Here is a 26754-nt window from a genome sequence, read left to right on the forward strand (position 1 = left end):
AGACGACGACGCTTGATAACTTTTCACATCCCAATTTTTGTTCACGTCAGATTGGCGAATTACTGAGCTTCATTTTATACAGGTGATAATGATTCAAAGTAAGTGACAATGCATCCATTCGCACAAAATGGTTGACCTTATCGTGGTCATAACCTCACTAGCTACAAGCCATTAATGTTGCTTGCACCAACCTTACCTAGAAGTGATCGTTGCATAGGATTGATGCTGTTAAAGATACAGGTATTAAAGCATATACAAGACCTGCTAGCTTCAGAGTGTAAATATTCCAACAATTTCATTGTTAATCCCTTTTCTAAAGATAGTGTTACGTACTTACGTTGTTCTAGGTACATCCGATAATATTCATATTGGTACTGTTGTATCGTAAAGGTTAAATTATCTTTGACGATTATATGTAACACGTATCAATTTTATTCATAGAAGCATTTGCATATTAAAGCATGTATCATCGGAAGAACGCTATTTTGATATACAAACACTTTTCAACCCAAAACAATTTTTGACTCCGTTTCCTCTGTATCGATCTTGGGTTGAACTGTTTTAGGCTGGAGATAAACACCGATGTATTGTAATCCGGAGGCATCGTAAGTCCCATGGAAACCGCCAAACTGAGGAGATTTCCCGAGTTTAAAGGCGAATTTTTCGTAGCTGGAACCGGAGGTGCCAAAAGGACCGTACTCACTAGTGTTGGTAGTGAATTTGAGTGACCTTATGTGAGGATTGCTAGCTTCATACTTGTAATACTCTCCACTGATTCCAGTTATGTACTCATGCGGGTAGTTGAGCTCTATCTGCTGGGTCCAAATCACATGTTTAGTTATAACCACGTTTTACTTGGAAATTTAAAGAAGAGTAAAAAATCAGACTTACAACGTCAAACATGTTGCTGATAAATGGACCGTGACGGTCGGATAAAACAAGCTTCCCGTCCAGAACGAACTGGAATTGGATAGACATAATACCTCCGAGGCTATGAGAGAGAAAGATCTGAGAGATGAAGCCATCGTGTTTTCCTTCGTCCCAGTTTACAGTTGTGCTGCTTCTAGCATCATGCTTCCCTACGGGTCCTATCTTCATCTTTTCTTCCATTCTTTTACGACTAAATTAAGCTCTTAATTAAGCTTTTGATTGGTTACATAACAAAAAATATGATTACAGTACCTTAAATATATATGGAGATATCATCATAATTAAGTTTGAAGTCTTAGAATGGAATATTCCTATCCAATCTTGTATGACTTCTCATTGATTTCTTTAATCTGTCTTTGCCTTCCTCTTCGTTTGACGCCTCGGATTGGAATATTCGTTGCCAATCTTGCATATCTTCATCTGGCAGCAATCTACATATTCCTTTCTTTCTTTTGCTTTTGCAAAAATTAAGTTAGTTGAAAAGTCAACCTTTGACTATATTTCCTCTGTATTGCTAGTACCGGTTTAAATTGTAATATCAAACCGTCCAAAATTAAATGTTTGTACCGAAGTGGTTTAGACCGCTCTTTTTGGTTATTAAGATAGTAAAGCAAACAACTGAAAATGCCTTTTGTGTATGATAAAACTTAGACAAAAGCCTAATGCTAATGGACATAGCACAAACTTATAAACATTATTGACTTTTTCTATTCATAATATATATATATATATATATATATATATATTTTTTAATTCTTGAAAGAAACTAAAAGTTTTCAATTTGAACCAAAAAAAAACTACGGTTATAAAATTTGTAAGTCACACAGAATATAAACAAAAATAGGTATAAAATATTAATTTTATGAAGAAAAAAAAACAAAAAAATGCACATGTTATTTCAGAGAAGCGGTTCTCGTAGTTTTCTTCGGAAGAATCGCCAGATCCTAGCTTCTTCGCCCACTACGGTAAACTCTCTATCATCTCTCTTCTTCTCTGTTTTGAATTCGAGATTCGAACTCGAAGATTACGTTTTGGAATATTGTAATCTTTCGGGGGTTTCGTCTTCTATACCAGAAGAAATAATAAGTGAAAGATTGCAAATTTATGCTGCAAATTACAGAGAAAGAGGATTTTTTCTTCTTCTTAATGCGAAATTGATCCTTAATTGGTGCTTGGACGATGATCTTGGTCTCCTCTCAGTTTACTTTTTTTTTTTTCTTACACGGAAAGGGGAAACAAGATTTAAGGATCAAATCCTCTGTAGTCTCTAGATAAGAAAAATTTTAAAACTTTTTCAACTGTTAAGTCTCTCTGCCTTAGGATGTGATCATCACAGGTCAAAATTTATGTTCTTGTACGAGTCAGTTGTTTTCGCTTCTCACTAATGGTTAAGGGAGATGTTACTAGCTAGCAGCTACGCTTCCTTATGCCTTCTACATCTTTTGAAGCTTTTTTCTAAGCTTTGCTTATCTCAAAACTACTTTGTCCCAGCTTATATGCTGAATGGTGTCCTTTTTTTTATTCTGGCTAACAGATCTCAGACTCCACTTACCAAGATGGTGTACGAAATAACTGAGCAGAAAAGTAATAGTTTCTTCACCAATATGCTTCTGCAGCCACTGTATAACTTCTTCTTTTTTTAGTGAGTGATGTTTCTGTGTTAGAACTCTTTTGGCACCCGATTAAGTTATTTGTAAGCATTTTTTCAGTGTGGTGTCTGCGATATAAGTCGTTCACTTCTCTTTTTTCTTGACTTTTAAACATTACTGAACAGATGAAGGTAGAAATTTGTGTAGCTTTCTTTAAAGACAGTGTTATATTATATCTCTTTTATATGATTTATACCAGTAATAGAAAGCACAAACTTGATAAAGTAGGTGTTCTTTCGTGAACATGGTTTTTTTAGATTCTAACATCTTCTGTGAATACCTCTTACTGATTCTACTTCAATATTCTTTGGCTCATGGCATCCATTTCTTGAATTTTTGCAGAAGTTGGGTTGGGACTCATTGGCTTTGGTTTATCCTTTACGTTTCTCGGTGTCATCTTGTACTTTGACAGAGGTTTGCTCGCTTTAGGAAACGTGAGAATTTCCTTAATTTTCTCTAAACCAAAGCTCTGTCAAAACGAACATTTGAATCTACAGAAGGGTCCACCATTTGAATCTCATTTTGGCTTTGTCTTCAGTTATTCTGGTTGATAGGTGTTGGCCTTTTACTTGGTTGGCAGTCGACTTATAGACTATTTACCAACGTTAATAACTTGAGGGTATGCTAATCTCTGTTAAATTGTTTCTCTTGATGAACCTTTCATTCATAGTGACATACCAATTTGGTTACTTCCTTCTTGCAGGGCACTGTCTGTTTCGTCCTTGGACTCTTTCTTATATTTGTACGTTGGCCCATAGTCGGCATAATCTTGGAGATATACGGTGTTATTGTTCTATTCGGGTGAGAGCACTGTTTATTATTGAAAATCATCTTATATCAAGGCAGCTGAAATATGAGCAACCAATAAACCACACACGAATCTTTGCTTACAGATTGATTATGATTGTACTTCATTCAGCTTCTTGCTTGAATGAATAGCTTGTTACTGTGTCTAACTAGATACACATTTTACTATCTTTGCAGAGGATTTTGGTCAACGGTAAAGGCATTCCTTTCCCAGATTCCTTTCGTTGGATGGATAATTCAGTATCCTCTCATGGTAAGTGATCCTCAACAACACTTCTATTGTCCTCTAGTGATCCTTCCTTTTACTTTCCGAACATTCATAGCTTTCTGTCACGGCCTTGTTCTCCTGCATTGACTCATTCCGTCCCTTGTGGTAGCTAAGTTGTTAGCCTCTCTCTCGGAAATGGATAGAGCCAGCTAATAGTCCCTTGATATGGAAATGATCTGTTTTTGCAGGTTATTGAGCAACTTGTAAGAGGTTCTCGTTGATACAGATCAATCTCATGGCTCTTCAGCCTCTCTAGAAATCGAAAACAACTGCTGCTTACTTTTTTTTTTGTTTCCTTGTAAGAGGTTCTCGTTGCTTCTACTTGTAGAAAACAGCATCAATGCTTTTGCTTGCTTGCTTCTTTTTTTTTTTTTTTGAGAGCATGACAGAGACTTTGCTCTGTTTTTATCAATTTTTAATTTTTTTTAAAACAAAATATTTGCAACTAAATATAACTCTCTAATCTTTGTGCCAAGTTGTCAACTCAAATCTGTAGTTTATCTTTTCGTTGCCAACTCAATCTTGATTTATGTATGTAATGTGGGAATAATAATTAAGGGGAGGTATTGGTTTAGGATTTAGAAAGAATTTTAATGACTTTATGTTCTTGCTGATTGTTAGAATCATAGAAAATTGAAAGTTAAAAATGAAGGATTCTAAGAGATTGTTTAGGAAGTTTTTTAAAATCTTGATGATTTGTTTTTTCTAATCTTGTAAAATCTTTCTATTTGATGAAAGAATTTTCATGACTTTTGTTTTGAAGGAAATGATATAAAATCCTAAACCAATAACATAAAATTTGAATTCATTAACAATCCAAGATTCTTTTGTTTTACTTGAATAACATAAAACTTTTAATGACTTTATAAAACTCTTAATCTAATAACACTAGATTTATCAAGATTTTAGATAACTTTTTACAAATCCACAACCAATAACACCAAATTTTTAAAGAGTTTTTAAAAGTCTTGATTGAATAACAACATATTTTATCTAACTTTTAAAGTCATTAAAATTCTTTCTAAATCCTAAACCAATACCTCCCGTAAGTAGTTTGGTAACGAATCAACGACAGAGCTTTTTAAATAAAAGTGTTTTCACGTTTTATTTATTTATTTGTTTTTTTTTTTTTTTTCGTACGGACAAAAGCTTCTAAAAAAAACAGCCAAATAACAAATTCGTTTTGAGGATCAGACATATTCGTCAGAGATCGAGTGCGGGTTTTTTTTCCTCGGAGAGATGTCTTTGTCTCTTCGTGCTTTCTTGCTCGGCGAGACATTGACCTAACTAAACTCAGAGAGGGAACACCAAACGAAATCACATCACTCGGCAAATCAAGCAAAATCATGTGGATTTCGAGGCTGAGGAGAGTTAGGAGAACGATTATGGTTCTGGGCGTTGCCAATTTCCTCGTGATTGTCTCCGGCGGTGTTCTTACTCTCGTTTCTGAGTCTGGTTGCGACAGCGCCGGTCAACTATTTCCCCTCTATGCCGTTTGTTTAGCCGCCGCCGTCAAACTCGCCGCCATGGTTAAGGTCGGAACTACTCAGGAGCTCATGGCTATGACAATCATGGATTCTCCTACTCAGAACAGCCTCCAAAGAAAGGTGCTTTTTCACTCTTTCTCTCTCTCAATTGTGAATTTCTTCCTTTTCTTAAAATAGAGTCTTTCAAGAATGTCATCAGAATCGAGAGGGTTGTGTAGCGAACAGAATTGGTTCTGAGAGATTTTGCATTTCCTTTCTTGGTTTGTGGAGTCTGTTATGACAGCGGTTGTTATATTTCTTATTTGGGATATGCAGTTGAAGTATAAGACGTGGCTTTGGTGGACTCGGTTTGCAATGGTAATTACTGTACTGCAATTTATAGGTGCAACTTACCTTATGTTCCGTGTGGCCAAATATGTTTCCCGTGATGGATTGCCAAGGAATTGCGTTTTAGGTAAACTAAGACTTACATTGATTTGGTTGCCTAAAGTCTAAAGTCAACTACTTGGACAAGTTAAAATCTTCATGTATAACATATATGTCTACGTTAAAGCTTTAGTTGAATCTGTTTCTATGCACTTTTTCTTGCTTAAGAATCTGTTTAGTAACTTCCTTTGCTCAGGGTTATCTCCAGATACACGTGGGTGGAAGCAAACGCTGGAGGTTGCCTTCTTGATCACTGTTTGCTTTGTTGCACTTGCACAATGCTTTACTGGATCAGATATATTGCAATGGCGGTCTTTCTACGCAACACAAGATGATGCCTGGAAAGCTCACTATCAGGAGGTATTTGACCATGGAATCCGTGAAGTTTTGTGCTGTCTCGGACGTCGTGAATATATGTAAGTTTTGTTTTCTGGAAACTTATTTCCTGTTTATAGCAAGTTCACTAGTTCAGACTCTTAGAAATTGATTGTCTGCTCCAGGGGTGTTATCGAGGAGGACGAAGTGTGTTCAGTTGCAAGACTATTAGGTGACCTTGTTTCATATCGTGCATCGGGCACTGGCCATTTGGAATTTTTGGCAGGTTAAGATCTGAAACATTAATCACTTGTCTCTACTTTTCGTTCGATGTAATCTCAGTGTGTGAACCTTAGCTAACTAATTTTTTTCCTTTTCAGGCCTTGCTCTGCTACAGCATAATAGCCAGTATCCTGAATCATACGAGGACTGTATGGAAGCTCCAGCATTTCATCTTCAGGAGGCTGCTATGTTGCATAAATTTGCAGAAGCTGCTTATACTGTATGTTTGAACTACACGGGCTCCAAATCTCTCTTCTATAAATGGTAGATATCTCTAATATGCGAGTGTGGCATTGTGCAGGGACCACTGCTTGATGTCGGGAGAAATCCTGCCTTATTTTTATGCACATGGATTTGTAGACAAGGGATTTTAACACCTTGGAGCCGTAAATGGTATATTATACCTGGTTAGCTCGTTTGAAGAAACTCAACTTGTTTCTTTGAAGTTTACTATTTCCAGTTTCCGTGCTTTTTCCTTGTGACTGATCTTGATATATGACAAATTCCTATGTTCAATGTAAGAAACTTCCTTGCGATTATTTGCAGGCGGCCTAAACTTGATGGTGATAATTGGTGGCGAGGTCATGCAGCTGCCTTCCTTAAGTTCATAAATTTTCCTGCTCATGTTCTTCGACGAGGTCGAATTTGTAGGGTAAGCTTGTTCTCTTTCATTTTCTTTCCCAAAACCCACGACCAAAGCAGGTAATCTTGTATGCCTTGTTTTATCGTATGGTCTGACACAATCAATGGAATGGATTAACTGTAGATTTGTTATTTTTGTCGGAGTTGTTTGATATGTTTTAGCATCAATCATCAGAATCGCTCTCATAAATTCATGTTATTATTCTGGTGTGGCAGGAGAAGTGTAAAGCAACATACTTCGTTGTAGTCTTACATTATCTTAGATGTGTTGTAATTGCTGTTCGAGGAACTGAGACTGCTGAAGACCTCATAACTGATGGTTTAGGCCGTGCGTGTTCACTAACTGCTGAAGACTTGGATGGGCTTACAAAGTCAGTCTCTACCTCTGTCTTATTAGAAATAATAACTGTGCTTTTTGAGTTTAGATTCAAAATAAAATGCTTATGGTTTCACAACTTAACTAATTATTAGTTGATGGTAAATCTGAAATATTTATAACGCAAGTCTACAATATCTGATGTTTCGAGTCACGTATGCTCTGTCGTTCTTCTGATTTATGTTGAGATCCCACTACTCTGCGTCCCATCAGGAGTAATGATTATCTTGTCTGCTGTTTCATGTGTTGATTTGTCAGTCATTCACATGGTATGGATCCATCTCGTAAACACTACGGACATTCGGGAATAGTAGAGGCTGCAAGAGATCTATTTATGCAAGTAGAAGGAGACCCCGGAGGTAAGAGTTAAGCTATAACTATAACTGTGTTACTTGGTGCTGTACCTTTGCATGATACATGCTTCTCTAAAAGCTAATATACAAACGACTATGCAGAGTCAGGATCAATTGGGTTCTTGTCCTCATTGATTGGTGATGGGTGTGAGTGTGATGGCTACAGCATTCGCATTGTTGGGCATTCTTTAGGAGGTGCTATCGCCTCATTACTGGGAATCAGAGTATGTTTTCTATTCATAAAAAGTTACACACCGTTCTTTCATTTCTCATATTTTCCTTTCTTTTTTGGCGGGTAGCTTCGTTGCAGATTCCCTAACCTATATGTATATGCCTATGGACCCCTCCCATGTGTAGATTCAGAGGTAGCAGATGCATGTTCAGAATTTGTTACAAGGTAGAGTTTTGAGCCATGCTGATTTAATGGTTTAGATTCTTTTGTTTAAAATGGTTTAGACTAATTTTTTAGGCCCTTGATGCAATTCTTAACAGCATTGTACTCCATAACGAGTTCTCATCACGACTTTCTTATGGATCAATCCGGCGGCTCCAAGTAGCAGCAATCAAAGTACTGTCTCAAGACCCAAAAGCTGATACAGCACTCATTTTCAGACTCGCACGCCGGTTTTTGTCTGCGAGCAAACACCAACGAGAAAATGTGGAAGAAAAAACTTCTGAAGAACCAATGCTATCAACAATTGGTAACAACTTTACTCACTCTGACACTCATTCTCTTTAGTTTTCCATCAAGAGAGATTATTACTTAATGACTTCTTCTTGTTTTGCTTGGTGTAAGTTAATGAGTCACCGGAAAGCTTGCAACAAGAAGATCAAATTTATCCAATATGGGAAGAAGCTGAAGCAGAAATGCAGCAAGATGTCGAAGAGTTTATAAACCCGTTTCACGATATGGCCTCAGTGGATAATCCCGTGTCTCAGTTTATGGAAACAGTCCCAACAAGAGAAGATGATGATGATGAAGCTCCCGAGATGTTCTTGCCCGGTTTAGTCCTTCATATTGTACCCGAAGGAAACAACATGAGTGTGCCGATATGGCGAGGATGGCCAACCTGTGATGTGACTGATGGTTACAAAGCTTATGTTGCAAACAGAGAGAGCTTTAAAGAACTTATGGTTTCTCCATCAATGTTCCTTGATCATCTTCCTTGGAGGTAACTCTCTAAATTCACAACTTTGATTTTTTAGTAGAACTCTCTGATTCTTAGCTACTCATATTATTATTTTTTGTTAACTTCAGATGTAGACACGCGTTGCAGAAGGTTCTAGAATCTCGGAATCTCTTCTTCGATCTGACAAGTGAACCTGATATAGTATGACAAACAGGTTTCTCTAAACTTCGATTAAACAACACAATGTGCATATGTTTCTACTGATACAAGTTGTATCATACAACAAACAACTGAACATAATCTAAGAACTTTTTCATTTATCTTCACTAAGAATCTCCAGGTGCTAGGAGAAGGGATCGAACCTTTGACTTGTTAGGAAAATTTATAGATGTAGATTAGTATTTGCCGGCTGGTCGTTACTGTGGAAATGTTTTCAAATTTAGATTGTTTACTTTTGTAGCAAGTTACATAGCTTTATTTAGAATCAAATTTTAGAATCCTCACTGCAGCTTCCTTGAATATGAAGACTTGTCTCCCAATTCTTTAAAAGTATGGAAAAGATGAATAGTATAAACCAACCTAATTTGGCTGCAAACACTTCACAAGTTACACGAACAAAAAGAGACAAACATGAAAAAAGCAAAGTATTAATTTTCAAAAAAAAAAAAAGGTTTTTAGACTATTCTCGATTTTTGACAAAACTTCTTTTGTCAAACCATCAACATCGCAAGTCTGATAATGAAAAACCTTTATATTGAAGATTGCTTAGGATATTCTTGAGAAATCATAATCTTTAAGTTGGGAATCGAATCATTTGATGATTATTCCTTGGCATCATATTGAAGATTATTAAAGAGTTGAATAGAGGAGAAGCTGAGTATTTGGACTCTATGGAATGGACTATGGAGGCTCTTCTCCTTAAATAACCGAAAGTTTTTATCAGTTTTGAATCTCTTTTCCCAAAATTTGACAGTCTTCCACTAAATTATACTCTTGAAGATGACTGGTCAACTACCAAAAAAAAAAAAAAAAAAAAAGGTCTCACGAATGTTTCCTTTTTGGATTTCAAAGCAATTATTGAAGTGATGGTTTTTTCTTTTTTTTACATCGAGTGCAGCTTGTTGCTGAAAAAGATTAAAATCTTAAAATTTTACATAGTGTAGAAATTCCTAAGCTTCTAAGTTATCTGGATGCGAGCCATGCGATCATGCGATCGGCATATCTTGTGACTCCTTGTTCCTTAGTGAGGTTAAGCGGTTGCGTATCATCTTGTCCAGCTCGCGAATCAGTTGTGGTGGAGTAGACGGTGCTGCTCCATGACGACGACTGTTACGTTCTCGCCAAAGAGAGTAAACTGTTATTTGGAAAGCGTATCGCAGCAAAAACAGAGTATTGCCGAGGGATTTATCTATGAGGAGTTGAAGGAGATCGTCCCATGTGGTTGAGTAATGGCGAGAGAGAAGTTTACCAACTAGCCCCGACCATTGAAGTGATGGTTGTATGATCCTAACACGAGAATCACTTGAAAATTGTTAATTACACTTGAAAATTGTACATTTAAGGGCTGTTTCAAATTTGATCATTTAGATCCCCCGTCTGTATAAAAATTGCATGACACTACTATGGACTTCTCTGGTTTTGACTATCATTCTAAAACTTTTGAACATAATTTTTTAAAAAAAACAAATTATATATATATATATATATATATACTTTAAAATAATATTTTAGGTTTTAACTAAAAATAAATAAAAAGGACTAAAATCTAAAGTCCACAAAACCTCTTCAAATGTTGTAATATTAATGTTTTCCAAATAAGTTTTCAAGAATTCCACCCAATTCCTCAAAGTTAATATCTGTAAAGTATTAATAGTAGCCCCCAAGAAAAAGAAAAAGAAAAAAAAACTTATAATGTTTATATAATTATATATGTATATATGGATGTATTATTACTTCACAAGAATATGATTACGTTACGTAAGTGGATATTTTTACGAATGATATAAACAATAAATAAAAAACGAATCTTAGTGTAGACGAACATATACAAAATATATATAAACATTCATTATGTTCCAAAAGAATATCTTTGACTTGCACTTTTCTGCTAAGTGGATCATGGTTCATGGAATTACCCCATTCTTCAATTGTCTACTTTTTCCCTTTTTATTAAAAGGAAAGAAGCTCTGTTACATATTTAAACATTTAACCTTGCATACACAATTACACATATATAGAGTAACATTCATATAAATTGATTTTGTTAGGGAAAAAAAAATAGAAACATATGCAAGCTTATATGTAGTTTTGTTACTAGAGTTATGGTGATAATTGTTTGGAGTTAATTGGTGTTTCAAACTTTAAATTGTAATCCTCAAATCATACTTTGATGTAAAAAAAAAAAGAAGAAATAAATTAGAATTCTAAATGGGAAATAAAATTGATAATAGTATAAAGAGTTAAAAAAAAAAAAGTTGGGAGTTCAACGGACACAAGAATAAGTCAAATAAGGAACAAAGCAAAATTTAGAAAACTTGTTTGTTTAGAGAGATCAGCTCTGTAGCTTTTTCAGTCTATGTCTCGCTGCTGCCTCCATTCCTAACATTTGCATTTATTTTCTATAAGTCAAACTCTATTTCCTTGCCGCGTAAAACTCTTCCTTGTAGTTCGTGCCCCAAAAAAAACAAAAAGTTACAATCTTTCTTGTTTATCTTTTCTCATTTTTCATTGGTTCTTTAGAAAAATGTTGTAGGAACACAAAAGAGTAAAAGACTGTCTCTCCGTTCGCAATAGAAAGAAAAAAAGAGAGTCCTCCAATCAAATTAAGTAGACAGCTATTGAGACGATAAAGGATGGATCGGACTAATAACAATTAATAGTACATTGAAGTGTGGGTTAATCCAACCAGCTGAACACATAACTGCAGTTTCGGTTTTGTTGATAACAAATGATTGTTTCGGGAAAAAAAAAAGTGCTTTTGTGAAACCCATTATCGTAAAAAAATGTTTTTGAATTAAAATAACATGCATGTTAAAAGACAAGTGACATACTGCAAAACTTTTCTTCTTATATTCTATTACATATATATAAATGTCAACGTCATCATGGTAAAAAAAAAATGTCAACCTCGCACGGAGAATGTCAAGATATGTGTTATAATTATATATTGTGAAAGAAGTAGATAGACCTTTATAGCTAATGAGGTGGGTGAAGTTTTCGACCTCGACTGATACCGTGGTCCGTACGTGTTTAAATTTTACCCTTTTTTTGTTCCTCCTTGGATAATAATGAATTTGCCATTAATCCTTTGCTTTCACATGACACGCGTAAACATAGACTATGTGTGTGTGTGTGTGTGTGTGTGACTGTGTGTTAGCGTCATTGATCACTGTATAGAGAAGAAACCCATAGTTCTCCTTCTTCTTTAACGTCACGCACCATAAATAAAAGGCATTACTATAGATTTTTTTATATGGGTCCTTTATACTCCAGTTGCCAATAGACTCAAAACATTAAATAATTATATGAAGTAATGCTTAAAATCTTTGAAAAATAAAAATCAAACGAAATGAAACAAAGAATAATTAATATCTTACATATATATAGTGGAACAGAGGGAATAATAAATAATGATGCATCGAATAAATATGAGGCTAGCTACCTGAATATGGGTTCTTTTATTGCCATCAATGTATAATGTACTTTATGAAAGAATGACCATGAACTTTACGTCATTTATGACGACAAATTGTAACTAATTCCTACGTTGAATTTTATTATACCCGTTAAAAGTGTTGCTAAATTGCATATGGCAGCACAAAGTTCACGATATACATAACTCTTAATTTTTCACTATTCACAATAATAATCAACAAAACTATTAGTTTTGGTTCAACTGTGGAACTTATTTTGTTACTTATTATTTATGTAAATACTGTAGTTCTTTAAAAAAAAACATAAAATGCCTCTAGTTCGACATATATATCACCACCACATGCGACACATGGTGATCCAGATCCGACAATTATATTTAGTTAGTTTTTTGACAACTTTCCTAACTGATTTTTTTTAAATGATGGTATTTTTTTACAAAAATGATTAATAATTTTTTTTTTCTTTTAGTATATTGAAATACGTAGCAAACAACAAATCCCAAACTTGTGAAAAAGATACCAAAATGAAAAAGTAAAAACGATAACGCAGAGAATAGAGAATGACGTTTAGCGTTAGGATTTTGACCTTTTTATTTAGGAAACAGCATCGAAAAAACCCTCACTCGACCTTTCTCCTCTTCCTTTTCAGTTTCAGATCTCTTTGCTTCTTTATTCTTTTCTTTTCGTCAGCTTAATTAAAAGGTTGGTACCTTATAACACTAGAGGATAATTACTATAATCCTTAATCTGGTTACTGTCAATCTTTTTGTTAGTTTTACACTATTAGTCTTGCAGTAAATTTTTACCTAAATCTATTATCTCGTTTTTTCCAGTATGATTTACCTGAAAATTTATGATCACGGCACGACATTGTTGATTAAGTTAAGCCATAACCATTTATTTTGTGGAGAATACTGTAGAAATGTTCTACGTATATACATCCCAGAGACATTTTTGAAAACTATGGAAAGACTTAAGAAAAAAAATACCATAATCAATTAATCTTTGGTTTAGCTTTGTTTTCCCCTGAATTAAACTTATTATTTTAAAGGTTCCGATTTATTTTTCAAAAATTTCTTTCATATCCATCATATAAATTTTGTAGTTGCATATATCAACGACCACAATTCAACTACCATATATAAATCTTAATTGAATACCTTAGTTATATTTTATTGTATTTTTTCTTTATTGTATTCTCTTTTTGTCCTGTTACCGAGTATAGTAAAGTAGTATATTAGACGAGAAGCATGAGGCGAGAACAGAAATTATAAGATTAGTACAAAAAATAATTAATAATTAGAACCGACCACATTAAAAATTAATACTTGTCTCCCAACAAATGAATATTATTATTAAAACTTGTACCAACGATAACTTTTGAATATTTAATGCCTCAGTCAATACTCGCCGAACATATATCTGTTGCTTTATCTCTCTCGTCCATCTCCCATTCACATTTCAGACTATAAATAAGCCTCTCACTCATTGTCTCTCTTTATACTTCAACCAACTGCTCTATATCTCTTTTGCTTCTCTCCCTCTCTTGACACTGCCGTCCATCAATGGCGGCCAAAGCCTTCACTCAAAACCCTATCTATTCTCCATCTTTAATTAGAGACAAAACTCCTCAACAGAAACACAATCTTGGCCATTTCTCCCTCTCCAAGAACACCGCTAAAAGACTCGTAGTCTCTTCTTCTATAATGTCCCCTCCGATTCCATCTTCTCCGCTCGCCCCTCCTTCCTTTTCTTCTTCTTCTCCTCAAGTCGCTCCTCCTTCTCGAACACCTGCAGCAACTCTACCGTTGTCTCGGGTTTGGAGAGAGATACAAGGAAGCAATAACTGGGAAAATCTCATTGATCCTTTAAGCCCTATTCTCCAACAAGAGATTACTCGGTACGGGAACTTACTCTCCGCTTCTTACAAAGGGTTTGATCTAAACCCTAACTCCAAACGTTACTTGAACTGCAAGTATGGCAAAAAGAACTTGCTAAAAGAATCCGGAATCCATGACCCTGATGGCTACCAAGTCACCAAGTATATCTACGCCACACCAGACATCAACCTAAACCCTATCAAGAACGAGCCTGAACGGGCACGTTGGATCGGTTATGTAGCAGTTTCTTCTGATGATTCAGTTAAACGTTTGGGGCGGAGGGATATTGTGGTGACATTTCGTGGCACTGTGACCAACCCTGAGTGGTTAGCTAATCTAATGAGCTCTTTGACTCCGGCTAGGCTTGATCCTCATAACACTCGTCCTGAGGTCAAGGTCGAGTCCGGGTTCTTGAGTTTATACACATCCGGTGAGAGGGAGAGCAAATTTGGGCTAGAAAGCTGCCGTGAGCAACTTCTCTCCGAGATCTCGAGGCTTATGAACAAGCACAAAGGCGAGGAAATGAGCATCACGCTTGCGGGACATAGTATGGGAAGTTCTCTAGCTCACCTTCTAGCTTATGACATAGCGGAACTCGGAATGAACCAGCAAAGAGGCGAAAAAGCTGTTCCGGTGACCGTGTTTTCGTTTGCGGGTCCTAGGGTTGGTAACTTGGAGTTCAAGAAACGGTGTGAGGAGCTAGGAGTTAAAGTCTTGAGGATCACAAATGTAAACGATCCGATCACGAAACTTCCTGGTTTCTTGTTCAATGAGAATTTCAGATCTTTAGGTGGTGTATACGAGCTTCCATGGAGCTGTTCTTGCTACACTCACGTGGGAGTCGAACTCACACTCAATTTCTTCGACGTACAAAACATTTCTTGTGTCCATGACCTCGAGACTTATATCAATTTAGTAAACCGTCCAAGATGCTCCAAATCGACGGTTAACAAAGACAATTTTGGCGGCGAGTTTTTGAATAGAACAAGTGAGATGATGTCCGGTATGGGACGACGTCGAGCTTTGCAGCTAAGAAACGCAGCGACTAATGCGGCATATTTACTGTGTTCTGTATCCAATCAGATGTTGTATTATAGTATATTTTAGGTTTATAGATTGATCCAAGCTAAAAAATTTGGGTCTCTTTTTAAGATAGGACAAATAATTGTAACCCTATCTTTTACGTAGCAGGTACATGTTGTTGTATATGCATTTAAGATGGTTTGTGCCAGATCAAATTTTTTTTTTTTTTTTTTGGTATGTGAATATTATCATTACACGAAGCACTTTACAAAAAAGCATAGATCGTTTCTATTTTCCAGAGCTAAGATTAATTCTTGTATCAGATCTATCAGCTATGTCAATTGTGAACACAAGTTTTCATTTTCTTTTGTATGTCCTCTTTGTACTTAATTATGATATATTCTTTGCGTTATCATTATATTGACTAATACAGACTAGTCCCTCTATATATACGTTTCTACCTTCTAAATGATAAGACATCATCAATTCACATTTTACATTTTAGTGTTTTTGTTGTTTTCTTTAAATTCACAGTAAATAATTTTCTTAGAAAAGAAACAAGTGAATAAAAATAAGAAGTTTTTATTAATTTTAACACAAAAATGTTTCATTGCGTGTCTTGTATACTGGATACTGTTGCTCTTGCAACCAACTACTACAATTTCTTTATTTATTATTATTATTATATATGAGTTCACAATATAATACTTTTCTATAGTTTATATAGTTCTCAACATTTGAAGTACAAAAACCGTCAAAACAAAACTGATCAAGATTATGAATGAAGAAAGGGACATCCAAATCTGGCGTGTACATATATACCAGCATGGTGTGTATGTCTCTATTCTATTTCTAATCCATATATGGCTATTTATATTTTTATAGTAGAAGTGACGAGAGAAACTAAAGTATTAAGAAAAAAATAATGGCCAAAGACAAAGCCATTTTTCAAAAATTCAACATCGTTGTAAGATAAAAATGGCCAAGAAGCAATCATTTGTCAACGTTTCAACATCGTTGCAAGATATAATGTAATGTTCCGATTTTTTCCAAATAATCAAAGTTTCATACATAAGTTGATTTATATGCTTAAATTTAATCATCGAATCTATACAATATAATAACAATGTTAACCATATATATTAATATATATCACTATAGTGTATGTCTATGTTATTTGTCAATGACTGCAATGGGTCTTATATACATGTACATATGTATCTACAATTTTCCATTTTGTATATGTCAAGTGTCTTTCTCTCGTGTTATGCGAGGACGGAGGATCTATATCTCATATTTTTAATTGCAAGCTTATTTACAAATATTATATATATATATATATATATATATCCTGGTTAAAGTAATATGCTATATATAGTACAGCTCTTTAAATTTTGAAAATGTTATTTACTAGAGAAATAATGAAATATGCTAATGTGAACAAATCGAGTTTTCGAAGGAAGTTATGCCGCTAATTTCCAATTTGAAAAAAACACAAAACACTCTTCATGGACATGGTAAAAACTAAGAATTGTGTTTGTTCAAAGTAATTAGAATGAAAGATTTATGATAGAGACCGGGTTTGAAAGAAAACGGAGCATATCAGGCAATGAAATCTTGAAGTTTGATTTGTTGGTATAATCCAAAATTTGATCTGATTGGCAAATTCATGAAGATGGGAAGATGTTCTTATAAAGTCAGATAATGTAATATGAAGATGTACTTATAAAGTCAGACAATGTAAATTGACTGAAGAAAAAACTTCATTCATTTTACACAAAAAAAACTTGACGTATTATAGAAATAAATAAACAAGAATCAAGAGAAGAGAAGAGAAGAGAAGAGAAGAGTATCTCCATCCGTGTTTTGTCGTATGCAGTGACGTGATTTTGTTCATCGAAGTCGGTCGTCTATGATTTGGACAATTTATAGTTGTCTAATTAATGAACTGCATATATGTGATATTCCATTGTAATATATTTTGCACGTGCATCGCTTCCTCAATACTTTTGCATGCTTAATTATATATATAGAACTACTTTCAAATTTTATACAAAGTCATTTAAATTAACAACAAAAACTGAAAGAAAAGAATCCAATATTGTAGTTTTTTTACAATTCAAAACTTATATATAGTATTAATTACTTTCAAATTTTATACAAAGTCATTTGGAAGTTTGATTACAGGTTACATCATTCAGCTAGAGATATTTCAAGGATAATAAAAAATCACATGCACATATATATAAGCAGAGTAAATTAATTCAACATTCAACTTCTTACGAATTACGAATCATGCACATGCCTATGGGGTCAATATTGTCAAATAAGGGTGGGGCTGGATTGGAAAACACAATTGGAAGAATGTCGTAAATATTGTTGCATGCGCGTCAGATCGATATACTTATCAAGTTTGTGTGTTTATTATAAAGGGACTTCACGTTTTGGAAAACGTTTATTTTATTTTGCATGCAGATATCATCAAGCTGTAAGTAATTAAGAGAGTCCGTACGCATCTTAATTACGACTTCCGTTTTTTTTTGTACTGTTAACAGACAACAGGAGATATATCATTATCATCTATACATTTGAATTTTCTTCTTTCCTTTTATGGATATATATATATACATACATATTTGATATTTGTTTCGAAAATGAGAGTCGTGTGAGGGAAGAAATGTCCACCTTCGTGAGCACTTCGTTATAACGATTACGAAGAAGGAAAACGTGGCTTTAAAGTAGAAATTTTTGGAGGTTTAAAGTATCGAGATAATAAGATATCTCCGCTGTTAGAGTATCTATTATTCTCAGCATATATCTTCTTGTTAATATGTACAGCTGTTAGAGATCTTATTGTAGATTCTCTTCCTAGCCTATATATATTGTTGTACGATTGTATCATATTTCTTAAGAAATCATATTGATCTTTCTCTATATGGTATCAGAGCTCTCCTTATACCTCCATTAAAACTTTCATTTTTTTTTTCTTTGTTTTCTTCATTTTTCATTCTCGCTCATGTCGACTTCCTCGTCTGTTGAGTCCTCTCTAGCTGATGTTCTTCCATCTGGCTCTTCTCCGGTTTCTGTTGTGTCCGTTAACATGGTTAACGTGACAAAGCTTTCCTCTCTCAACTACATCACGTGGAGTGCTCAGATCAGATCCCTTCTCTGTGGATATGATCTCCTCAAGTACATTGAACCCACCATTGTCATTCTGCCAAAGACTATTACTAAGTCTGGCAATGAGGAACCTAACCCACAGTACATCTCATGGCTGCGTCAAGACAGCTTACTGTTCAATGCTCTCATGGGCTTGATTGAGATTGCCAATCAACCTCTTATCGCCATGTCTGAATCCTCGCTTCATGCATGGACCACCTTGTCGGACACTTATGCCAAACCATAGGGAGGACACATTCGCCAGCTTCAAACGCATTTGAAACAGTGTGTCAAAGGCACTGCAACCATTGATGCCTACATGCAACACATCAAGGTCAAAGCAGATGCTCTTACCTTGCTCGGTAGTCCCATGCCTCATGAAGATCTTACAGATCTCATCCTTGCAGGTCTCGGTGATGAATACAAACCACTTATTGAAGGGGTTCATAGTCGTGATACACCTATCTCATTCACTGAGCTTCATGAGAAGCTCATCAATCGAGAACTTTCTCTAGCTGCGGCCATTCCACCATCTCAGTCGTTTCCCATAACGGCGAATCATGTTCAGCACCGCTCCAACAATGGAAGTCACAACAACAAGAACAACACGGGCCATAATTCCTACTTTCATCAACATGGATATGACCAACGTGTCTCCCGTCCATATCTTGGCAAGTGTCAGGCTTGTGGGATGCAAGGTCATAGTGTGAAACGATGCCCCCACTATCGTATCATGTCTAACCAGCAGCCTTCTACTCCGCAACAATAACAATCTTCTGTTCCTCCACAAGCGTACAATGCCATGATGCCACAACCTGGAACTCCCTCGTGGCTGCTTGATTCTGGATCCACGCATCATCTCACGTCGAATCTAGCAAATCTCGCTCTTCACTCTCCTTATACAGGGGGTGAGGATGTCCAGGTGGCTAATGGTGCGGCTCTAAAAATTGCAAATATGGGTTCCTGTCTCCTTCCCTCTCCCACATGTTCTTTTAAACTGAATAATGTTCTTCATGTTCCTCATGTTGCTCGGAACCTTCTATCTGTTAAAAGACTGTGTAATGACAATTGGGTTTCTGAGGAATTTTTCCCGGAATTGTTTCAGGTGAAGGACCTTCAAACGAGGGCGCCAATGCTGACAGGGGGAACCAATGATGGAGGATATGAGTGGCCACGCCGAGACATTCCTACATCTTTTGCTTATTCAACATCAACAAAAAGTCTGTTATCCATCTGGCATTCGAGACTAGGCCATCAAGCTATTTCTGTTTTAAAATCAGCAGTTTCACCTCTGTTGTTTTCTGATTCTCAAAACTCTTCTTCCTTTCATTGTACGGATTGTTCTATCAATAAAACCCACAAAATGCCTTTTTTTCAATCGTCTTCCCTCTCATCCACCAAACCGCTAGAACTTGTCTTTTCAGATGTTTGGACTTCACCTGTCTGGTGTATTGATGGCTACAAATATTATGTCATTTTTGTTGATCATTTCACCCATTATGTTTGGTTTTATCCACTTCGTCGTAAGTCTGATGTTCGTGAGACATTTATTCGGTGGAAGGCATTAGTTGAAAACAGATTTCAACATAAACTAATCTCCTTTTATTCTGATAATGGTGGGGAGTTTATGGCGTTGGCAAGTTTTCTTGCTTCTAATGGTGTCTCTCATCTCACTACTCCACCAAATACTCCAGAACATAATGGTTTTGTTGAGCGTCGCCATCGTCATATCGTGGAAACAAGTCTCACTCAGCTTACACATGCTTCTATGCCAAGTAGCTACTGGACCTATGCACTGGCTGCAGCCGTGTACTCCATCAATAGACAACCGACACCAACACTTGCTATGTCCTCTGCATATCAGAAGTTATTTGACGTTGCTCCAAATTACATGAAGCTGAGAGTGTTCGGATGTCTCTATTTTCCATGGCTCAAGCCTTACATGAATCACAAGCTTGATCCTCGTTCCAAACCATGCATTTTTCTTGGCTATTCACTTATTCAGAGTGCATTCCTCTGTCTCGAACCAAGTTCTTCTAGAATCTATGTATCTCGTCATGTTCATTTTGTTGAAACAGTTTTTCCATTCCAAAAACTTTCTTATCATAGCCCAAACACAGATTCACCTTCTCCTATGTGGTGCCCGCCAGTCACCATTGTCTTGGTGCCGTCACTCGCCTCTCCATCTGTTCCTAGGTTTGAATTCTTCATCTCCTACTGCTCCAGTTACAGTTACACCAGCTCTGCCTGCAGGTACTGAAACTGTGCAGGAAGTGCAGAGTAACCCGTCACAGGAGCGTACTGCTCCGATCACCACTCAAGCCTCGGTCCCGCTTGAATCTGCTCTGATCACCACTCAAGCCTCGGTCCCGCACCGACTTCAGATGATGAACAAGCGACGGTGGTACAAGCTATGAAAGATGAGAGATGGTGAGCCTCTATATCAAAGGAATTTAACTCACAGATACAACTTCACACATGGGATCTTGTCCCACCTTCACCGCAGTATAATTTGGTTAGCAACAAGTGGGTCTTTCGGACCAAACGTCACCCTGATGGTTCTGTTGACAAGTTCAAATCACGTTTGGTTGCAAAAGGTTTCCACCAACGTCCTGGCATTGATTTTACCGAAACATTCAGCCTCGTAGTCAAGCAAACGACTATTCTGGCTGTCTAAGGTGTTGCTGTTTCTCGTGATTGGCCCTTACGACAATTGGATATTAACAATGCGTTTCTGCAGGGTCATCTCATGGAAGACGTGTATATGGCTTAACTGGCTGGTTTTGTGGACCGTGACAAGCCAGATTATGTCTGCAAATTCCGCAAAGCTATTTATGGGCTGAAACAAGCTCCAAGAGCGTGGTATTTGGAGCTTCGTACGTTTCTTATTCAATCTGGATTCATGAATTCTCTCGCTGATGCTTCTCTGTTTGTGCTCCGTTCTCGTTCTCTTTGCATGTATGTTCTTGTCTACGTTGATGATATTATCATCACTGGTAACGACTCAGCTAGGGTCCGACAGTTCATTGACCTTTTAAGCAATCGGTTTTCCTTGAAAGATTTGGATGAGCTAAGTTATTTCTTGGGTGTTGAGGCTCACCGATCATAGGCTGGTCTGTTGTTAAATCAGCGGAAGTACATTGTTGACATGCTCTCTCGCACCAATATGCTTGCTGCGAAACCAGTTGCTTCACCGATGGTGCCCACTGATCGTTTGCAGCTCACTTCTGGCACACCACTTGCTGATGGTTCTGAGTATCGTCAGATTTTTGGTAGCCTGCAGTACTTTCACTTTACGAGGCCGGACATTGCCTTTGCAGTTAACAAGCTCTCGCAATTCATGCATAGGCCTACAAATATTCATTGGCTGGCAGTTAAGAGAGTTCTTCGTTATCTTGCGGGGACCAAAGATCGTGGCATCTTTCTTTGTCGCAACAATACTATTTCCCTTCATGCCTTCTCCGATGATGACTGGGGAGGCAACAAAGATGATTACACTTCGACAGGTGCCTACATTATCTATCTTGGATCTCATCCTGTTGCTTGGTCTTCTAAGAAGCAGAAATCTGTTTCGCGCTCTTCCACAGAGGCCGAATATCGCGCTGTTGCAGACACAACCTCCGAGCTTTGTTGGGTTGTGTCCTTGTTACAAGAGTTGGGTCTGAAGTTCGTCACTCAGCCGGTTATCTACTGTGATAATGTTGGCGCAACGTATCTTGCTGCTAACCCTGTCTTTCACTCCCGTATGAAGCATGTGGCTTTGGATTATCATTTTATTCGTGAATTGGTTCAGTCTGGTTTTCTTCGAGTTTCTCACGTGTTTACCAAGGATCAGCTGGCTGGTGCTTTAACGAAACCGGTGTCTCGTTCTCTTCTATCAGTCAACTTGTCCAAGATTGGTCTTTCTTCTGGTCGTTCATCTTGAGGGGGCGTATCGAGATAATAGCATATCTCTGCTGTTAGAGTATCGTATCTCTGTTATTCTCAGCGTATATCTTCTTGTTAATATGTACAGCTGTTAGAGATCTTATTGTAGATTCTCTTCCTAGCCTATATATATTGTTGTACGATTGTATCATATTTCTTAAGAAATCATATTGATCTTTCTCTATATAAGGTAAGAGTAATTGTCATGACTTTAAATGATTTTATATATGCATGGTTTGAAGTTAATCTTCAATTTTGCATTTTTTAATTTTAATATATGGTATTTTGTTAATCAGAGTTGGTAAAAACTGTAACATGTTCTTTTAGTCCTTAACTAACCAAATTAAAACGCTAGATGATTTTGAGTGAGATCGAATCATGAAAATCTCCTGCTAGTTTGATATACTATGGGGGTGTTTATTCTCTTATTTGATTGATTTTTTTGGTTACAGATTATGAAACTCCTGAGTTCGAGCTAAAAAGAGAAGCCTTTTTCAATCGTGGCCCAAAGCCCAAAAGGTGACTCACCGTGATACAGAAAAAAAAAAAAAATACTTAAAAGGTCTGATTGGCTGAGCTTTTCTTCGTAAAGAGAACACGTGAGGCGCACATGTGACATCCATCGAATGAGCCAATCACTGAAAAGTGAAGACTTTTTATTACCCCCATCCAGAAAAAAAGAAAAAAAGAAAGGCATCTCTCTCTCTCTCTTTTTATTTTCTTTTCAAAAAAACCAAATAACTTTGCTTTGCATCTCTCTCTCTTCTCTCTTCTCTCTTCTCTCTCTCCATTTGGCGATAGAAGTCATGTACCAATCATCTTCCTCCACGTCATCATCATCGCAGAGATCATCGCTTCCCGGCGGCGGAGGAGGGCTGATCCGATACGGGTCAGCACCGGGATCGTTTCTAAACTCTGTGGTGGACGAAATCATCGGAGGGTCAAACGCTCGTGACTTCACCGGTTATAATCAGCCTTCTGATAACTTCATCGGTAATTTCTTCGCCGGAGCTGACTCTTCCTCGCTGAGATCTGATTCGACGACTTGTGGAGTCAACTCATCCGACGGACAGAAACATAATAATAATCACAATAAAGATGTCTTCCTCGACAGATCCTACGGTGGTGGTGGTGGTGGATTCAGTCATGAGATCTCGCAGCACAAGAGCAACGAACTCGGTGGAGGATCAGGATCAGGATCTTACTCTCTCGCTAGACAACGTAGCTCTCCCGCCGATTTCTTCAGCTACCTCGCCGCTGATAAAAACAGTTAGTTCTTGATTTTTTCACTTTTTTTATTTTTTTCAAGAAACTTTAATTCCAAACATAAAGACAGACACTGCGTTTTTACTCATTGTCTGAAATCTAGGACATTAGGATTTGCCAAAATCGGAATGTAGTTATGAGATGGTATGGGTTATGATCACATCATCCAATCCATTTGGCTGCTGAATCAAAAGATCCATTATTATTATTATTACATTTCGGTGAAATGTAATGAAATCTAACTAGGAGGCTATCTGCTGAGGGTATTTTGGGTATCTCACTATAACATACTGTATTATACGATACGAAGTCCATATATAATAAATAAGTTGACATTGTGTTCTTAGGGTCGTTGCTAGTTTTTTTTAGCTTGGTTGGTTGGTAAACTGTGCAGGACGTGATCGTCGTATTTTTAAAATGACTAAAACGCCCTTTGATCCGGACCACGTGCTTGAAAAAAATACAGCAAAAAATTGTGCCTCGGTTACCCTTGGGATATTGTTTTAAAAATATCTTCGACGAGGATTCCCAAAAAAACCAAGTTGCATTTTTATAACAAAGAGGATTGGATTTTTTTAGTTACTAACCAATAGTATTTCTGCTGACGTGACGAAATTTCATTGGTTCTTGGGTATTTAAATGGAAAAGCGATAGATCTGGTTGGTGGATCTGTTCCCTTTTATTTTGTGTTTCTTTCGTTGGTCTTGGTCCTGATGATTCGTGCCCTTTGCTTCGTTGTTGTTATCTCTTAATTATAATATCTTCCACCAAGCTTGGATGTGACTTCCAACACCTTACCGTGTCATCGGTCTGAACCGGCACTGAACTAAACCGATATTTTATAAATTTATTTGATGTTAATGTGACTTCCATATATATGATGCAATGTCGTCATTAAACTAATATAGTTTTACTTTGTGAATCAGATTTCGCAGTGAACCAACCAACGAGTGATTTTAGTCCGCAAGGAGGGTCGTCTAATGCGGGACGAGGACAATCGAGACTGAAGTCTCAACTAAGCTTCACGAGTCACGATTCTCTGGCTCGGATCAACGAGGTCAATGAGACCCCTGTCCACGATGGTTCCCGCCATTCGTTTTCGGCTGCTAGCTTTGGTGCCGCCGCTACTGATTCTTGGGATGATGGTTCCGGTTCAATAGGGTTTACCGTCACCCGACCTAATAAACGGTCCAAGGACATGGACTCAGGTCTCTTTTCACAGGTACATTTTGTTTGTTTCCTTCCATGTGGGTTTGAATTTTTTTTTGTCGTATATATTTGTTGGTGTGCTCAAAGTGGCAAACACTTGCTGAATCTTTCTATCATTGGTTTTGCAGTATAGTCTTCCTTCAGACACTTCAATGAACTACATGGATAACTTCATGCAGCTTCCAGAAGATTCCGTACCCTGCAAAATCCGGGCCAAGCGCGGCTGCGCCACCCATCCAAGAAGCATCGCCGAGCGGGTCAGTCAAATCACACATCTCTCTTTATTTAGCAGCAAATTCGTCGCTAACTTAACATGTACAATATGTCAATATGTATTTATATATGTACTGATGATTCATATAGGAGAGGAGAACGAGAATAAGCGGGAAACTAAAGAAGCTACAAGATCTTGTCCCCAACATGGATAAGGTTACTTTGAATATTATATCAAATTTAGTATAGCTATAGTAACATTATTTCTGGAAAAGTGTTTATTTACTTAAGGGTACGATATATTGCTTGTTATTGATTTTCTTAGCAAACAAGCTATTCAGACATGCTGGACTTAGCTGTACAACACATCAAAGGCCTTCAACATCAACTTCAGGTTCTCTACAAAACTATCAACTATCTTCTTTTTTCTTCTGTTTAGTTCAGCTGAATCCCTTTTCAGAGTTCTCTCTAATTCATCAGTTTATATTTATACTTACACATATTCATCCACAAACACAGAATTTGAAAAAGGATCAAGAGAATTGCACGTGCGGATGCAGTGAGAGACAAAGCTAGCTGCAACCCTAACGGTAGGGATTATCCTAGCTAACTTTATTTTTGTTGTTCCGATATTTAATTATCATATGTGGTTTGATAATATAAGAGAATTAGTGAAGATGTAAATAAATAGATTATTAAATGCCTAATTCTCTTATAAACTTCTCACTTGTTATCATTATAAGATAGAACATTGACAATTCTCTTTTCTTTTCCAAGTGTTGTCCTAATGATGTTGCTTAATTATATAAGAACTTTGCTATGAATTCCAAAATCGTTTTGAGTTACAAGTAACGCAATTAGCTTTCACTATTTGGTTTTCTAATCCTCTGTTTTGTGTTGTTGGTGTTGTCATAAAGTAAATTCCGAGACAAAAGGTTTGAGTTGTGTGACTAATTCCAAGTTTACTTCAACCAATAAATACATTAAAACGCAGAATTCACTGACACCAAAATGAATCTCGTTAATCATGCACTGGTTGTTTTCTCGGTGAAATAAGATATGATGACCATGGGCACATTTAGAAATAAAAGAATGCAACTAGATAGACGTTACTAAAGAAATGTAAGTATATATATTGCCTAAGCCAACATAACCGGTATTGTTTGCTATCAGCCTATCAGTAACAAATGAACAAATAATTCATTGTAGAGTGTAGATTGCAATCTTCTGAGCCATGTAAAGAGTAGTGGCTGAGACACTCAACCATAATTACCTGATACAAAACAATGACATGACTTAGCTCTTGCCTCGCATTATGCAGTTGTTCCAGTGAAAAATGCGATAGGGTCAGACTATCCCATCCCTACAAGCACAACAAAGGTATAAACTTTTTATTTAGCAACTTCTAGACCCTTGCGATTACGACCAACCTGAAGCAAGAATGCTTTTTGCAAGTGAAGAGAGAGTCTTGACTTTTTATGGAATGAACTTTTTTCTTCCCTGTTTGTGTTCATAAGAAAAGAATCTTACCAAACTTAGGATGAACGTAATTCCAACAGATAGTGGAGCTGGTTGAGCAGGACCTCGACCTGAGAAATTATGGAACACCAAATAATTTCACACTGATCAAGCATTAACAAAAGTGTCATGGAACACCAAATAATGATTCAACAAATTAGTAGCATTGACCAGTTAACAGAACAACCTCAAATCAGGAAACCCCTTAACGATGCTAATCCTATCTATGCTTCCATAGATT

At 36.7% G+C, this 26754-nt stretch overlaps 4 protein-coding genes and 1 pseudogene across 19 annotated transcripts; 4 read left to right on the forward strand and 1 right to left on the reverse strand.

Annotated features, from left to right (window-relative positions):
* Positions 1-409: 409 nt before the first annotated feature.
* Positions 410-1180, reverse strand: LOC104763636 (protein RESTRICTED TEV MOVEMENT 1-like). Of its 2 annotated transcripts, none has more exons than XM_010486992.2 (2): positions 892-1180; positions 410-812 (listed from the first exon to the last, which is right to left on the reverse strand). In XM_010486992.2, exons 1-2 carry the CDS (start codon positions 1108-1110, stop codon positions 504-506), a joined length of 528 nt encoding a protein of 175 aa, XP_010485294.1. In that variant the 5' UTR covers positions 1111-1180; the 3' UTR covers positions 410-503. The 2 variants fall into 2 exon arrangements, with proteins under 2 accessions (XP_010485294.1, XP_010485289.1); XM_010486987.3 differs by having other exon boundaries at positions 410-815.
* Positions 1181-1784: 604 nt separating this feature from the next.
* LOC104763648 (vesicle transport protein GOT1) lies at positions 1785-4129 on the forward strand. Its single transcript, XM_010486998.3, has 7 exons — positions 1785-1895; positions 2465-2514; positions 2922-3013; positions 3118-3198; positions 3283-3380; positions 3564-3639; positions 3843-4129. The coding sequence occupies exons 2-7, from the start codon at positions 2487-2489 to the stop codon at positions 3873-3875; spliced, it is 408 nt and encodes a 135-aa protein (XP_010485300.1). The 5' UTR covers positions 1785-1895; positions 2465-2486; the 3' UTR covers positions 3876-4129.
* A 661-nt stretch (positions 4130-4790) lies between these two features.
* LOC104763659 (uncharacterized) lies at positions 4791-8991 on the forward strand. 14 transcript variants are annotated; one of them, XR_015588288.1, is made up of 14 exons: positions 4791-5261; positions 5457-5595; positions 5764-5983; positions 6068-6168; positions 6263-6384; positions 6466-6557; positions 6711-6816; positions 7023-7177; positions 7441-7541; positions 7638-7759; positions 7846-7932; positions 8028-8236; positions 8332-8707; positions 8794-8991. XR_015588288.1 is itself a non-coding variant. In XM_087497910.1 (14 exons), coding segments are annotated over exons 3-14 (1563 nt in total). In that variant the 5' UTR covers positions 4791-5261; positions 5457-5595; positions 5747-5981; the 3' UTR covers positions 8873-8991. The 14 variants fall into 14 exon arrangements, 8 of the variants coding, with proteins under 8 accessions (XP_087354036.1, XP_087354030.1, XP_087354033.1 ...); XR_015588287.1 differs by having other exon boundaries at positions 7893-7932; XR_015588289.1 differs by having other exon boundaries at positions 7638-7730; positions 7835-7932.
* Positions 8992-13883: 4892 nt separating this feature from the next.
* Positions 13884-15305, forward strand: LOC147946515 (galactolipase DONGLE, chloroplastic pseudogene; annotated as a pseudogene).
* A 7668-nt stretch (positions 15306-22973) lies between these two features.
* Positions 22974-26497, forward strand: LOC104763687 (transcription factor bHLH128). Of its 2 annotated transcripts, XM_087507952.1 has the most exons (7): positions 22990-23576; positions 24500-24795; positions 24911-25039; positions 25146-25211; positions 25321-25389; positions 25515-25585; positions 26317-26497. In XM_087507952.1, exons 1-6 carry the CDS (start codon positions 23114-23116, stop codon positions 25569-25571), a joined length of 1080 nt encoding a protein of 359 aa, XP_087364078.1. In that variant the 5' UTR covers positions 22990-23113; the 3' UTR covers positions 25572-25585; positions 26317-26497. The 2 variants fall into 2 exon arrangements, with proteins under 2 accessions (XP_010485336.1, XP_087364078.1); XM_010487034.3 differs by lacking the exon at positions 26317-26497 and having other exon boundaries at positions 22974-23576; positions 25515-25827.
* Positions 26498-26754: the final 257 nt, after the last annotated feature.

Source organism: Camelina sativa, chromosome 3, assembly GCF_030686135.1.
Source record: "Camelina sativa cultivar CO46 ecotype springtype chromosome 3, ASM3068613v1".
Classification (NCBI taxonomy): Eukaryota; Viridiplantae; Streptophyta; class Magnoliopsida; order Brassicales; family Brassicaceae; genus Camelina; species Camelina sativa.